Source organism: Pseudopodoces humilis, chromosome 6 (assembly GCF_049639895.1).
Source record: "Pseudopodoces humilis isolate 2021_Gansu_Grassland_sample_001 chromosome 6, ASM4963989v1, whole genome shotgun sequence".
Taxonomy (NCBI): domain Eukaryota; kingdom Metazoa; phylum Chordata; class Aves; order Passeriformes; family Paridae; genus Pseudopodoces; species Pseudopodoces humilis.
Window position 1 is genome coordinate 22688145 of NC_142205.1, and position 16179 is coordinate 22704323.

General features: G+C 42.8%; 2 protein-coding genes across 2 annotated transcripts; one reads left to right on the forward strand and one right to left on the reverse strand.

The window, feature by feature from the left end:
- Nucleotides 1-939: 939 nt before the first annotated feature.
- RPL9 (ribosomal protein L9) lies at nt 940-6445 on the reverse strand. Its single transcript, XM_005517770.2, has 8 exons — nt 6399-6445; nt 5988-6034; nt 5793-5908; nt 4860-4955; nt 4442-4574; nt 2910-2990; nt 2336-2451; nt 940-1044 (listed from the first exon to the last, which is right to left on the reverse strand). Exons 2-7 carry the CDS (start codon nt 6031-6033, stop codon nt 2345-2347), a joined length of 579 nt encoding a protein of 192 aa, XP_005517827.1. The 5' UTR covers nt 6034; nt 6399-6445; the 3' UTR covers nt 940-1044; nt 2336-2344.
- Nucleotides 6446-6473: 28 nt separating this feature from the next.
- On the forward strand, nt 6474-16179 carry LIAS (lipoic acid synthetase). The gene is made up of 11 exons (XM_005518029.2): nt 6474-6627; nt 7687-7859; nt 8503-8596; nt 9354-9434; nt 9675-9831; nt 10668-10725; nt 11793-11921; nt 12688-12833; nt 13093-13163; nt 13925-14036; nt 14977-16179. The coding sequence occupies exons 1-11, from the start codon at nt 6550-6552 to the stop codon at nt 15027-15029; spliced, it is 1152 nt and encodes a 383-aa protein (XP_005518086.2). The 5' UTR covers nt 6474-6549; the 3' UTR covers nt 15030-16179.

Consider the following 16179-nt stretch of genomic DNA (forward strand, 5'->3'; position numbering starts at 1 on the left):
CACAAACCTTCAACTAAGTACACCAGCAGGAATGAAATATGCCAGGCCAGCTTCTGAAGATACCCCTAAAAGAACAAAACCAAGTTAACTCCATTATTGACCAACAGACATCCCATACAGATAGGATGAAGTAATTTTAAGCAAATATAACTGAAGACAAAACCATGTACAATCACCATTTTTCATCTCCAAAATGGGGAAGCCATAAAAATTTTTACTGGCAGAGAAGACTTAAATAAATAGTAACTATTAACCCACTCAATAAAGTGATGAATGTAAATTGTACCTGTCATTATACAAGTGGATCTTCAGGCAATTTTTGGAATTTCTTAACATGTGTGGGATGCTTTAGCAACTTGTTGCCAAGTTTGTTTCTGCACTATCCCTGTATTTTGTTTTTTTTCCAAATTGAATGAAGTGACAATGTGGATTATACTACTGCACAGAAATAGTACAACCTCCCAGTTAGATGTTGCTACATGGCAAGTGTATCACCAGACAAACACAAACCACTGCTGGTGAAACTCAGAGATACACTCTGACTGAGCTTTGAGGTAAAGTCCTTTGTTTTCTTAATTGAGCAATAAAAATAAAGCATCGTATTTTCAGACTGCTGCATCTATCTATGTATTTAGTTTAAATGGTCTTACAAATCTAGCTACTGATTTCAATTTTGTTTTTCATCTACTTCAAATTCTGTCATCACAAGTCTAAGGCTTGAGAAAAGATGTGAAAGAACATTGGTCTCTCCTCTGTGAGAATAATGTTTTTATTATTTCTTAATGCTGTGACTCTTATTCAGTCTGAATGAAGTTTGATGGTTTGAAAACCCATTGGTAGTGGGCACCCAATGTGCAATCTGCTTCTCCAAAAGCCATCAGGTTCATGTAATCACCATTTAGTTCTATAAAAAAAAACCAACACAACAAACCCAAGATATGAAATACAGTTTGTTTTATTAAACCTCTCATGGTGTTTACATCTTGTACCAGCTGGAATTGCTGGTATAATGTCTCATGGTAGTTTCCATCACATTCCAGACAACTGTAAATAAAAGATTAAGAGCTTTTAGAAATATTTTAGTAAATGTGATACTGAAAGTTTATAACCAATTGATGTTAATTTATTTGATGGTTTTAATGCAAGACAGACTTTAATAGCTCAAAGATTTGCTTGATTTTAAACAGTCAAGATTACTTAAAGATGACTTCAAGCACAACAGCTCAACTATTCAACAAATGCAGTAAGTTGTTCCATCTCTCAAGGCACTTGGAACAGCACTAAAGGTTATTTTTTCAGAGGCTTGCAAATATTCTGTATCTCTAGGATGATTTTAAAAAAATGGGTTGATGAAATACACTTCATCTACATCCTGCCTCAAGCTTAGGTTCTGAAGGCACACAACATAGAATTTATTTGCAAGTCAGACTGTCTCATCCTATATAGGTGTTTTGTACTATGTATGGAATCACATATAGCTGAAACGCAACAAATTCCTTTAGCAGTTAAAATTCCTATATTATCCCCAAATCCTTGTACTCAACTGTCGCTGTCGGACACGAAACAAGTCACATGGACGCAGCTCAAGAGACAGTGAAGAAGAAACAAACTTTATTTCTTCTCCCACAATTTATAGCTTTCTAACCATGGCCAGGGATTGGGTAGTCAGGATAACACCTTTCCAACCACACTGGCCATAAGAGATGTCCATCAAAAGACGTGTAACAGAAGGAATGCATACATATCTATGTTTATAGTTACTGTCCTGGTAAAGTTCTTTAGAAACTATATCAACAAGCTCCAAAGCTGAGTTTTTCAGGGCAACACTCAACTTCAGTAACAAATGCCCATAGACAATGTAAATAGTTGTCCTTGTTAAACTGACCTGTTTACCAGCATTTACATACTAATGGCTCAGAAGACCTTTATTTATAAATTGAGTGCTGTCCACTATTTTAGTGAGGGCAGTGTTCAACCAGGAACATCAGTCTGAGGTCTTCTCTCTAAATAGCTGTCAACAGGTCTGTCAGGCTAGGTCAGCTGATTTTAAGTTCTCAGCCAGCACTGCAGCTTGCATTCACAGTGCAGAGTACTGCACTGGAGAGAGGTTTTCTCCACACAGTAGCAAAATGCCAAGTTAATGAAAGATGGAAAACTGCTGTTGAAAGACCTAACAAAATTCAAGTTTTTTGATGCATCTTATGATGGCTGTTACAAACACAATTTCATCCCTGTTGGGAACCAGTTTACCCATGGCTGTGTTGAAGCAGATAAACTTTGTCAGGTCCCCAACTCTACAGATTAGATATACAATGTGTATTAAGATTATACCAACCTATGAGATTTACTCATCTGCCTGCTGCACTGTTCCTTTTTCAGAGACATAGATACCATCCAAGAATTTCCTGATATCCTTGTTCTTGACTGTGGTGGCTTGCTGGATCAAGGCAGCTGCAGACAAAGTGAGACCATTAGCACAAAGCCAAAAGGTCCAAGCCAACTTGTAGCCTTTGTTTATGCTCCAGTATTTCAACTAACAAACAGGACTGTCATCTAGAGACAGGAATTACTAACTTTAAATCCTGTAAGGTGTAATGAAAATAGGATGCATTTCACTGAGCTCATCTTGGCAACTCAAGACAGTGGCACTTCATTACTGCACACATTACAGATGAGAAGTTTCATGTCAAAAAGGCAGTAGGTACTGACTTGAAGAAGGTTCTACAGACTTGACAACATATCTTTGAGCTTAGAAACAAAATAAGGAACTATGAAAAGCAATTATAGTGACTAGAGCAAAAAAAAAAATCTGGGCTGTTGTTTACCTCAGGGTTTTTAAGGTAAAGAGTTTGCTGTTATCTTCATATAAAAGTTTACATATCAATTTCCACACATCTACTTTCACAAACCTGAATTGGAAACCAACTCAATGTCATTCCCTTCAAGGATCAGCTCATCTTTCTGGGCTTGAGATACTGCGCAGGTAACACCTATGGAAAGGCAAACACATAATCCACACTCCTGAAGGTGTTAAATGTATTACAGAAACAATATTCATGTCCCATCCCAATTTACATGTCTAGACACTAGTATTCAAGACAGTAATTAGCTTCTATGACTTTGCTCAATAAAGTCCCTCAAATCCATTCCAGGGTTGTCCTCCATCATACAGTTTCAAAATTTAAAGATTAGTGCAAGTCATGCTCTGGAGTGAAAGCTTCTAAAGTGATACTCCTGCCTACCCATTATTACATTAGAGCAGCAATCACCAACACTGTGTACAAGCCAGTGATTTTTCCAGCAGGCTCTGTCAGCCAGGTGGTGCCATTTCCCACAGGCTTGTGCTCATTAAGACAAAACTGGAGTTGCTTCAATCAAAAGCCATTAAAAACCACCCGGCCCCTGTCATGTCATGTACTGTGCTTATACTAACAATGCTGCAAATACACACAACGAGTAAACACGAGGGCATTTGAGAATCTAACACAAGACTTGAATTTGTAAGGAAAGTAGAAGATGTTTTTACTGTTTGATCTACTTAATCAACAGACACCAGCTTTTAAACCAGACTTTCACTAACAGTACATGCTGGCTTAAAAAAAAAAATCAAATACAGTAATCAAACCCACCCTTAATATCCCACAGTGAATCAAAAACCCTGCAACTCTACACTGTTATCTACCAGTGTTTTGGGATAAGTCTGATGCCTTCCTCTACAGTCACCCCAAAACACCATTAGTCACATTAAATGTCCATACCCATAGGTCCTTACCCTCACCAGAAGTGGAATTAGAAAACTACCAATGGATAAGGGAAGTCTTTCCTACAGTCTTTATGTAACTGTTTATGAGAAGTTTTGTTGCCTCCTTTCAGAAGTTTAACAAGCTTCATCAAGTGCCTGCCTTTCTGTTAGACATTTTACTGAAACTCCAAGTGTGCAAGATGTAAAAACAGCTAATCAGAAGGTAATTTCTAAGTTTATTGTGCATGCTCTTAGATAATCAACAAATTCAAACTAGAACATCTTAAAGACCAAAACTATGATATCATATGAAACTAGTTCACATATAATGTTTTAAAACAGAAGCACAAATCTAACACTAAGCACCCACAGGTTACCAACTATAAACACTGTTAAGATCTCCCAGTGATTGAAGTAAATCCTGGACTCCTTGTATTACAAACTGGTTATTAAATAGCTCTTGCTAGTAAAGATAAATTACAGAGTAATTATTAATAATAAATTAATAATTTGTTTATTAATAATTATTTATTAATAAATAAGTGGCAATGGTATTGTAAGATTATATAAATTCAGACAAGCACATACTGCTCCAACAATTATTCATCCTCTCCCACTCTCAGTGGCAGAGCCCAAAGAAAACAGCTTGGAAAGTCTATTTAAAACCAGCAGAATCCGTCTCCAGAACTCCAGGCTCACCTGGCCTCATCCGCACTCTGCGAATGTACTTCTCTCCCAGGAAGTTTCGGATCTCCACAAGTGAGCCATTGTCCTGTATGACTACATTGATTGGGAAGTGAGCGTACACCGACCTCATCTTGTAGCGAAAGCCCTGGGATACAGGACATAACCGGATATTGAAAGCAGAACACACCTCAGAGGCAAAACACATGCAAGATGTATCAACAGCTTCTGAAAAAGGCCAGGACACTGAGCCCAAGAGACATTTGTGCTTTTCTCCACTTGCAGAACTTGCTTGACAGGAAAGGCAAGACAAAAACCAAAAGGAGAAAGAAGCTGCATCTTGGATGCTTAGAAACACTCTCCATATAATGTAAAAGGCTCTCCCTGCAGTAACAAAAAGGCAGCAGCTATCCTGGTTCCAAACACAACTTACCAGAGTGACCCCCTTGATCATGTTCTGTACATGGCTGCAAATTGTTCGAACTGTTGCCAGCTCCTTTCTGTTACCCCACCACTTGTCAACACGCAGCTGCATCAAAAAAAACACATTAACAAAGCCTTCAGCTACACGTCAAAAACAACAAAAAATGATTTTGTGACAAATGAGGAGCAAAATTTTCAGATAAACTGCTTTAAGCCCACCAAACAAAAACACAGAATTATTTTGTTTCTTTGGCAGACTACTAAAAGCCCCCCTAGCTCTTGTACTTTAAATCCTAACGCTGAGACACGTGAGAAACATTTCTTTCTTCAGGTTCTGACACTAAGTCTTCAAAAGACCTGAGGTAGGAAAATATATAATCTTGAGCTAAAGGATGCATTAGCAATTGTTATGCACAATATTTTAAAGTCTGCCTTCTATGCATAATCCTAAATGCATAAACTTAAATGAAACACTGTGTGTGGATCCACTGTTTTAGCGGACCACTCAATCTTTGTGAAACAGTAGCTGACATCAGCCACTCTTAGTATTTTGAGACAATATGAAAAGTCACGCATTTATTTACAGAGTATCTGCTCTCCTAATATAACTTGCAGTTTCTGGAAATCAAGTAAACTGATTTTTATCCTCTAAAAGAACCACTCTGTAGAACAGTATACAATGATCAAACCCTTTCCCTGTACCTGTCACTAAAGAACAATGCAATCAACATATTCACTCCCACAGTGCCCAAGGAGGCCCCACGCCTCCGTAAGACCCACCTCTCTCAGGAAACACCCTTATAATAGCAAAACCTTCACATGCACACCCGCAGCTGAGCATTTTCGGTCACTCTCCTACATCACCGAGAAGTTTTTAAGCCAAATGTAAAGATCCCCTCTGTCTCTGGGCAAGTCCAAACGAAACGGCCTGCGAAGCACTCACTTTCTTGTGCTTCTTTCCCAGGAGGGACAGTTCCACGTTGATGTGGTTAAAATCCCTCCGCAAGGTTCCTCGGGGCCCCTTCACAATGACCGTCCGGCCCTTCAGCGAAACTCCCACTGCGAACCAAAGACGGACACGCGTTACGGGCTGCGGGGGCGGCACCGCCGGGCGCCTCCCGAACGCGGCGGAACTGACCTTGCTCGGGGATATCCACGGTCTGGTTGCTGAGGATGGTCTTCATCCTGCGGGAGACAAGCAGAAAGGCGGGAGGCTCCCTCGGACTTGTGCCTGCGGGAACCCCATCTACTCCTCCCCCGCGAGACCCGACGTCCCCCCCGGCTCTGCCACCGCCAGGCTCCGCTCCCAGCACCGGCACCCCGGGCCCAGAGCGCGGCGGGGCGCGGCGGCCTCAACGGGGCCTTGCCGGGAAGGCGCCGTGCCGGGGCTCTCTCGCGCGGGCTGCGGGACAGGAGGCGCCGGCGGGGCCCGGAGCCGTCCCGGGGGGCTGCCCGCGCGCGGCGGGGGCGCTGGGGGCCCGCGCGCCGCAGATGCTCCCGGATTATCCCGGCGATCCCGGGCGATCTCGGCGACATCGCCGGGCCTCACCTCGCAGCGCGCAGCGCCAAAAGAGACTGCGTATGACGTCATCGCGTACTTGTAGCCGCTCCGGCTCCGTGACGTCATCGCGCCGAGGGAGCCGTCCGATAGGCCAGAGTAGCCGAGTCGGCTGAGCGCGTCGATCGGGCTGGGCGCCGCCATGTCGCTGCTGCTGCCGCGGGGTCGGTGCGGGGCTGCCGCCGCCCGGGGGCTGCTGGTGCCGCGGGACCGGGCCCGGGTGAGTGGCGCCGTGTGCCCCGGGGGCTGCGGGCAGCAGGACGGGCGGGGAGTTGCAGTACGGCACGCACGGCAGGAGGAGACCCTGCGGTGCTGTGCCGAGCCGGTCTGTCGTGGTGGCGCGGGACAGCGCGGGATGGCCGCGGGCAGAGCCCGGGAAGGACCGTCCCAGCCCCGCACGGACGGACGCATCCCCGGGCCCGTTCCCACGGGACAGCTCCCGGCAGCCACCAGGAACCGTGGCAACGCTGCTTCCTGCGGCCCCGAAACACCGGAGTAACCCTCACAGTCTCGTTACACAGAATCTGTTAGGTTGGAAAGACCCCTGAGATCATCCTGGACTGGTTGGACTCAGGTTGGACTACCTGTGACCGAACAACACCTGGTCAACCAGACCCTGGCACTGAGCACCACAGCCAGTCTTTCCTTAAACACCTCCAGGGGTGGTGACTCCACCACTTCCCTGGGAAGCCCATTCCAATGTCTAATCACCCTTTCTGGGAAGAAATTCTTCCTGATGTCCAAACGAAGCCTCCCCCGGTGTAACTTAAGACCACGTTCTCTCATCCTGTCGCTGGTTGCCTGGGGAGGAAGCCCATACCCACCTAGGTACAGCCTTCACTCAGGCAATTGTAGAGACCAGTCAGTTCCTCCCTGAGCCTCCCTTTCTCCAGGCTGAACACCCCCAGCTCTCTCAGCTTCCCCTCACAACCCCTGTGCTGCAGACCCTTCCCCAGTTCTGTTGCCCTTCTCTGGACATGCTCCAGTCCCTCAACATCTTTCTTGTAATGAGGGCCCCAGAACTGGACACAGGATTTGAGGTGTGGCCTCACCAATGCTGAGGACAGGGGAATTTTATGTTACACTGTATAACTTAGTGTGGTGTTATGATAGACAAGTCTGTTTCATGTGGCTTAAAATAAAAAGAGAATTATACATTTAACTTAAAAATCACTGGGAGAATGCTTACACAAAGCATGCATTAACCAGCAAAAGGGCAAATTGTTGTTTAACACCAGCATGTTTGTTACTAAATAAATTACAATTTTGCTTGTTTTAGGTTTCAGGGAGCCATGTGTGTAACCAGTATGGAACATCAGGTTCTTTGCCAGGGGAAAAAAAAGAGTTCCTGCAAAATGGACCAGACTTACAAGACTTTGTCTCTGGAGATTTGTCTGACAAGAACACATGGGCTGAGTATAAAGGCAATTTAAAGCGTGAGAAAGGAGAAAGGTAACAATGATTTTAAGCAACTTTAGTTGCTTCCCAGCACAATCTTGCACATTTAATAATAACCACAAAATATTTCCTATGTATCCTTATTAAATTCCACCCTACCGCATTGCAAATTTAATGATTACTCAAGAAAGGACAAGTGTCATCAACTTCAAAACCATAACAAAATGTGGAGATGTGGTGGTATTTTCTTGAGTGCCAGTAATTTAATTACAAATATACATCAGTAAGTGAATGTGTTGAACAAATACTACTGGTAGAGAAAACAAAAAAATGAAGACTGAAGTTTAAAAAATATTTAAACCCCCATATTTCCAGTTACAGATTGATTAGACTTTCTGATAGCTGTGCAATATCTACTGCCATTAATTGTTGCACTCTCCAGTGTGGCACTGTTCAGTCCTTCTGGAACAGTTTTAAATTTTTCAATGGCAACAATTCCTGTGCTTGAGTGTTGGCTTGATGATGAACAGGGAAGACATGGTCTGGCCATGAATGATGCTAACATTAATTGCTAAGTGGCACCAGTTTTCAAGGGACCTTTCCTTGTTGGGATCTGTAACAAATTAAAACAAATCTATTAATGAAATTCACCATGTAAGTAGTTTATTAATCTTTATGTTTGCTTGGTGTTATTCAGGCTGCATCTTCCTCCATGGCTGAAAACAAAGATTCCCATGGGAAAGAACTACAATAAACTAAAGAATACCTTGAGAAGTTTAAATCTTCATACGGTAAGTCTGGCACCAACCAAGTGTTCCTGTAGAAATACGGCAAATTTTACATTTTTCTCTGTGGAGGACAGGTGGAAACCATGTCTTGCGTGATCTTCTGTGCTGAAACCAAGCTCAGTGCTGATCCTTTTTGCTAGTAATGAATTTTACCCCTAAAAAATATGGGTAAATCCGACAGATTTAGTGTTTTTCCTACTGTGATTTTAAATACTGAGATTTACTACTTACATCAGCAGAGATTAGAAGATGCTATGTGCAACTGTTTTTAATGGAAACACACACAATTTCAGAGTTACATACTTGATTTTCATGAAAAGAAACTGTACAGATTTCATTAATTGTACTTTCCAGATAGTAAAAAATGGTGGGAATGCATGGAGGGGATTTTTTTATTTTTTTTTTTCAGATTGAGTTCATGCTCTAATGAATCACATACTTTGTGAACATTTTATCAGTCCTTAAATTTAAAATATTAATGATAGTGTGCACTAATTAAACAGACAGTTATGTGGCTGAGCAGTTTTTGCAGTTTTGAAGTAGAGAAAATAATGGTTATGGGTATTGGGAAGCAGTTCTCTTCCTATCTGTTCTACTGACTTGTTAAAAACAGCAGGGAACTGTTAACCTCATTTATCACAGAAGGCTACTAATTAAAAGTAGGCTACTAATAGGCTACTATTAAAATCCATCAATAATAATAATTATTTTCAAAAATAATATGGAAAAATCCAGGTACAGTACAGTCTTTCACCTTCAGGTATGTGAAGAAGCACGTTGTCCCAACATTGGAGAATGCTGGGGAGGTGGGGAATATGCCACAGCGACAGCTACTATTATGGTGAGTCATTAACCATTTCTTAAATGTTCTGTTAATGTCTGATCTGTTTGTACTCTATTGTTGGATCTCTGCTGTATTGGAGTGGGTTTATTACAATAAATTTAGAGTAAAGCACTGTCCTAGTTTTTTTTTTGCTTACTGTTAGGATTTATTCCCTGTAGCTTATCCCCTGTAGCTATTTCCCAGCTGAGCAACAGTGATATGTACTGTGTAAAGATAGGAATGTCTTTCATGTTCCAGCTGATGGGTGACACATGCACCAGAGGCTGCAGATTTTGTTCAGTAAAGACTGCAAAAAACCCCGCTCCACTGGATCCGCAGGAGCCTTACAACACAGCCAAGGCTATCGCGGAGTGGGGCTTGGACTACGTGGTGCTGACGTCAGTGGACAGAGACGGTGCGTACCCTGGCTGTCCTCACACCACTCTGAGCTCTCACAGCGGTTCCGTGGCTACACACAGGCCCCAGAAACATTTATCTGCACAGCTGCCCAGGAGAAAATGTTCAGACAACCGTGCTGAAACTTTGCACAGTTCCTACATATTCTTAGTATTTCTCCATGGCTGGTGAAATACAACAGAAATTACACTTTTAGTAAACATCAATAAATACTACAACACTAAATATTTTATAACTAATTTTTAGCAGAATGCATTCATATACGTACACCATGTTCTGTTACTTGGATAACAAAAAGACAGACATTTATATACAATGCCATTACAGAACTTCCTTCCAAACACTAAACCTAGAATATATTACATGTAGCAAAACTGAAAGTTGTGTTTTTCTAACGAAGTAGGAAGTAGCTCCCTTGCAGTAGCTCCCTTGTGGTGATACCACATTGGTGAAGAAAGCCATTGTAAAAACTGTTCAGTATGATGGAAAGTCCAGTAGCTTCAAAGGGGCTTAAGAGAGCACTAATACATATTTCTCAATTTTTGTACGACTATTTTTCAGACCAGAACTATAAATAGATAAAGCCATTCTGTGCTCAGGGAGACAGGGAACCTAGAGACAGGTAAATCTGAACTCTGCCCTGGGCAATCACAGTTAGACTTTGTGCAGAGGCTTTGTAGGATATCTTCTGTAAACCCTTGGCATAAGCAGTGAGATAAGACTGGGGTTTTATTATTTTGCATTTAAGGTTTGATTCTGATGGGTTTTTTGGCCTTTGGTAATAAATACGTTTCTTGAACAGAAAGGTTAACTGAAAAATTGGAATGCTTCTAGATATACCTGATGGTGGAGCAGAACACTTCGCAAAGACAGTCTTGCATCTGAAAGAAAGGTGTGTCATTGATGTATTAACTGTTACTGTTAAAATTTTAGAATGTGATACTGCCTGTGGTTCAAAGCACCTTTAGCTTTGTTATTGTTGTTATTTTTTGTTAGCTCCTTTAGCTGGGTTATTCCAGGAGCCATGCAAATACAAAAGCCTGCCTCTAGCCTGTCTGTGCCCCCTTTTTTCCCCCTTTCTTCATCTTTCTCATAGCATGGCCCCAAACTGTTTTGAATTAGGATGCATTTCCAGTTCATCCCCGGCTTATTTAAAGCTAAGCACTGGATTCTTTCTTAGCACAGACAGCTGGTTTACCAGGAAATGAATACATTCTTCTGGGGTATGTTCATTCCTGAAGCATGTGGCTCAAACACAGCAGAGTTAGGTAACACTGTCACCATGTGACCAAAGGAGTCTGGTTTCTCTTTCAGAATTGATGAAATTGCTTTTCATTTTGCCATTTCCAAGTCTGTGATTGTACCTTCCTGCTTTCCCTGGCAGTGCTGCCTTCACCCTATATTGGTGCTCTATATGTGATTTGACAGCTCACTTGTTTGCCTGCAGAATTAATTTGTATAACCTCATTTAAGTCTTTATCCAGTGTATCTTGGGGCTTGAAGGGTTTCTGCAGTTTTCCCCACCTGCCTTTTTGAGCTGAAATTGGCTCCTGGACATCAAGACTAGACTCAGAGTCCTCTTATTCCACTAGCAGAATATAGCTCCTCTGTATTTTGGAGCTATCATCTTAGACAAAACAAATTCCTGGTTTTACTCATATGAGCTGAAATACAGCAAAAGAGAAATAATAAATATAAAATCAATTCCAACAGTCTCTCAAATATTCACATGCACTGTTTGTATTTTTTAACATGTCTTTGTTACAGGTTAACTTAATACAAGTTTGTTAGAAAGTGTTTGCCGAAACCTGTTGGTTTAGAAACAGAGAACTTTGCTTTGCTTATTAGAATGTCATGTCTTCAGTTATGGGGGTTTTGGGGTATTTTTGCTGTCCTGAATTTTTTAGCAACACTGACAAAATGACACAGGTCTCTCTTCCTTTTGTCTCTCGTTTTCAGGAATCCAAAAATCCTGGTGGAATGCCTAACTCCCGATTTCCGAGGGGACCTTAAAGCAGTGGAGAAAGTCGCCTTGTCGGGGCTGGATGTGTATGCCCACAACGTGGAAACGGTGCCGGCACTGCAGAGGTGATCAATGGCTGGCTTTGGGTGTACGGGATGAGGGAGCGGGACCGGGCTGTGGGCCGGGTGCGGAGCGGAGCGGGGCCGGCCTGTGGGCCGGGTGCGGAGAAGGGGCCAGGCTGCGGGGTCGGGCTGAGGGGCTGGGTGCGGAGCGGAGCCGGGCTGTGGGCCGGGTGCGGAGCGGAGCCGGGCTGTGGGCCGGATGCGGAGCAGAGAGGGACCGGGCTGAGGGGCCGGGTGCGGAGCGGAGCCGGGCTGTGGGCCGGGTGCGGAGCGGAGCCGGGCTGTGGGCCGGGTGCGGAGCGGAGCCGGGCTGTGGGCCGGGTGCGGAGCAGAGAGGGACCGGGCTGAGGGGCCGGGTGCGGAGCGGGGCTGGGAGCGGAGTGGGGCCGGGTGCGGAGCGGAGCCGGGCTGTGGGCCGGGTGCGGAGCAGAGAGGGACCGGGCTGAGGGGCCGGGTGCGGAGCGGGGCTGGGAGCGGAGTGGGGCCGGGGGCGGGGCGGGGCCGGGCTGAGGGCCGGGCCCGTCCCCGGCCTGCCCCGCGCGCGCTGCCACCGAGCCCGCCGCTGCCGGCAGGGGGCGCGCGCGGCGCGGGCCTGGGTCGGTGCTGCCGCGCCTGAGCCCAACCCGTCCCGTCGCCGGTGTCCAACTGCACGGCCAAAATCGTCTGCTCTGCCACTTCTCAGAAACTGGCAGAACGCGCCTGTCTGGCGTCTCTAACTTATGTGTGCCCTTCCACGCGTTTTTCCCCTTTGTGCTGGAAATGTGCGAAGGAAGGTCCGCGACCCCCGAGCCAACTTTGAGCAGTCTGTCCGTGTGCTGAAACACGCCAAAGAGGTGCAGCCCGGTGTCATTTCCAAAACCTCCCTTATGCTGGGGCTAGGCGAGACGGACGAGCAAATATATTCCACAATGAAACGTAAGTTGCTGTTGAAATAGATGCCAGAATTCACAGGTATGATTTTTACTGTGTTGGAAAACAATTGTAAGTATTTTTGCCTCTACATGCAAATCAGTTTGCTGGTGCAGGAAATGTTTTTTTCAGAATTTCAGAATTCAGAAAGACTGAATTTCTGAAATATTTTGTCTTCTTATAGCTTAAAGATACAATTTGACAGGTAAATCCATGATTTCCCTTGTGATTCTTCTGCCACTAACAAGGAATTTTGTTCTTACAGTATTGCGAGAAGCAGATGTAGATTGTTTGACCGTAGGACAGTATATGCAACCAACAAAACGTCACCTAAAGGTAAAAGTGCCTTTAATTTACAGGCAGATTTAGAGTCTGTACCTTGCATAGTCATCTTTATTCTAACTGCAGATGTTGGGAAAAATATCCTTCCTTGTTTAGCCTGACAATGATTGTCTGTTAGGGGCTCTTCACTAAGAATGATCTCAGCCATCTAACACCTTCCATCTTGTGCAGACTTCCCAGTGCTAGTTTCTGCTGTGAGCCAGGGAGACAGCTGGAGCTGAGGCATGATTCTGGAAAACAAGAGCTTCAGTGTATGCCTCAAATGTAACTGCTCAAGCTAGCGCCCCTTCCCTGCCTTACAGGCTCTCCCTTAATGGTGCCACTTCAGCTGGGAAATTTACCATTTTCTGCTTCTGCAATCTGTCCAGAAATTTGCTCTCTAATATTTTCCTGTGTTTCACTGAATTGACTGTTAGTGAAGAGATTTGTAGGACTATTGTGGTTCTTCACTAACTTGTGACAGGACAGGAAAAAAGGTTTGCTTGGAAGGACCATTCAAAAACAGAATGAAGAAAATGGTAAAGCAACAACTACAAATTAAATTCTGAACTTTTCAGCTAAGTATGTAAAGCAAATAAAATACATTTGCTTGGTAGAAAGCAAAGAGCAAAAATGCAGTTTGTGACTTTACTGATGAAAGCTTTGGAGTGAAAAATTTTCAACTTGCAATATAACTGTATTTTATTTCACTGTATGCTAGCTATAGCAATTTCCTTTGCTTTAATACTTGAACAAAATTAATTCTTTTCCCCCAGGTTGAGGAGTACATAACTCCCGAGAAGTTTAAGTACTGGGAAAAAGTAGGAAATGATCTTGGATTCCATTACACTGCTAGTGGGCCTTTAGTGCGTTCTTCCTATAAAGCAGGTAAATTACTGAAAGGCATTGGATTATTTAGCATGTAACATTTTATTATACAAAACTGAAATGGTGAAGTAATGTGCAACAAAGCTCACCTTAGCTGAAGGACACCTTGCACAGTTATCTGTATTTTTAAAATTATTTACACTATTTCCTATAGGTCATCCAAATGCATCAGTATGATAATAATTAGTATTTGTACAATAGCAGTGCTGCTTAACCTAATTTTTTCTCCAAACATATTTTGTGCTAAATGTGTGAGACAGGATAAAGGGTACCAAATTTTCAAGCTTTCCTTCACGTTCTGTCTCTTGAATACTTCTGGGTTCAACAAGGTCCTTGTTTGTGATGCAATTTGGTTGCTTTAGGCTTAATTTATTTAACGTGCTTTAAAAATAATTAGAGACACTTAAGGCAGTGCTTTTTCTGACAAAGCACTGGGTATGAAGTAGCAGCTGATATTAATGGAACTGTTGTGTAGGTACAAAATCCTGCTTTTTCCTAAGGAAAGAGCAGAGAAGACATCTGGGGTACTGTGCTGCTCAGTCTGTTTTAATGCCAGCTCAAGCAAGATTTATAGCAGGTTTCACTATAACTTGCTGATACTTTATGAAACAGGAATTCAGTTTTAATTAAATTGATTCACTTTTGCCTGTTGTAATGCACAAAGCAACAGAGCTATTTAATAAAACTTAACAGGAGGAAAATCAGGATTTTGGTAGTGGAGGGGCTGTGTGTTGGGTTACAGTTTTGAGGGGTTTTTAGATACCTGCTGTATGTATTGGGAATGCTGTTATATAGAACTGAATTCCTATAAAATAACTGGTAAAAACAATTGTACTGGAGAATAGAACACTCATGGTTAAATTAGAATGTATTCTTTTGCCTTATTTTATTGAAATACCTACAAATAATTTCAGTGTTTATTCTTTTTCCTTTTAATTAGGTGAATTCTTCTTGAAGAACTTAGTAGACAAAAGAAAGACAAAAGCCATCTGAAAATGAGAGTGAACCTATTTAAAGCAGCCAGTTTAAAGAATCCTTTTTTCAGGGCATATTTATACTCAGTTCCAGAAACGGAGAAGAACAGATGGTGGCTATATGAATAAACTTACTATCTTTCCAGAACAACTTTTTCTCATCAAAACACATTATTTTACCTCATTTCTCCTGTCAAGGCTACAACAGAGTACTTCTAGTAGTCAGCAAAAAGACAGAAGATAGAACTGATTTTGAAAGAGTGATGGAACTGAGGTGGAAGAAGTAAACATAAGCTGGGAACAAAGACTGGGCAGATTTATAGGTCTGTTATGACTGTCAGCATTGCTGCAGTTAATACCTGTAAAGGTGCTGATAGTAATTTGAAAGGTACTGATACTGTGGTGTGTCTTACTATTATGTAACATAAGCTTGCAGGGGGGCTCTGGGAACTATAGGAGTTCTAAAGAAAGACTCTGTACATGATAATGCACCAGATTAGGGCTTTCTTGAACTGTGCCAGAGAAAGTATAGTGATACTCCTTCAAAAGACAGTATCTCTTACCTGTATCAGAGAAAATGAGCTGTGCCATTCTGATAGCTAAAGCTTTTCCAGAACTTGCATGTCTCCCAGTCTGAGCCTTGGTATATACAAGGTATCAAACTGAAGAAAACAAAATGTTCTTTCTGGCAAGACAATTAACCTTCCCTAGATACCATTAATTTAAACCATTTGGAAAATCAGAGTTGATGTAGGAGCATAAATGGAGCTACCCCTAATTTATGTACATGACTGTAACAAACTCCACTGAGCTGCACAGATGCTTATTTAGTATTGTATATGCAGACTTGCTGCTATTCTGTACTGTGCTCCTACTGCATGGCTATTGTCTTGTCTTTAAAGGAAAGTTAAAACCCCAGTGGTTGTGTTTGATGGGTCTGGTTACCTACCCCTTGAGGCTTGGTTTGGCTGCTAAATCTGAATGCAGAGAAGTGAACCACATTGTGGGTGAAAGATGAAATCTACTGCATATCACACTAAGCTCAAGCAGAAATAAACATATGGCATATGGTACCTGAACAGCTCTACTTGCCTCTATTTAAAGCAATACCAATGATTGTCGCTCCTTAATGCTCAGCTATGGACATTAAATACCATCTCTGAACTAAC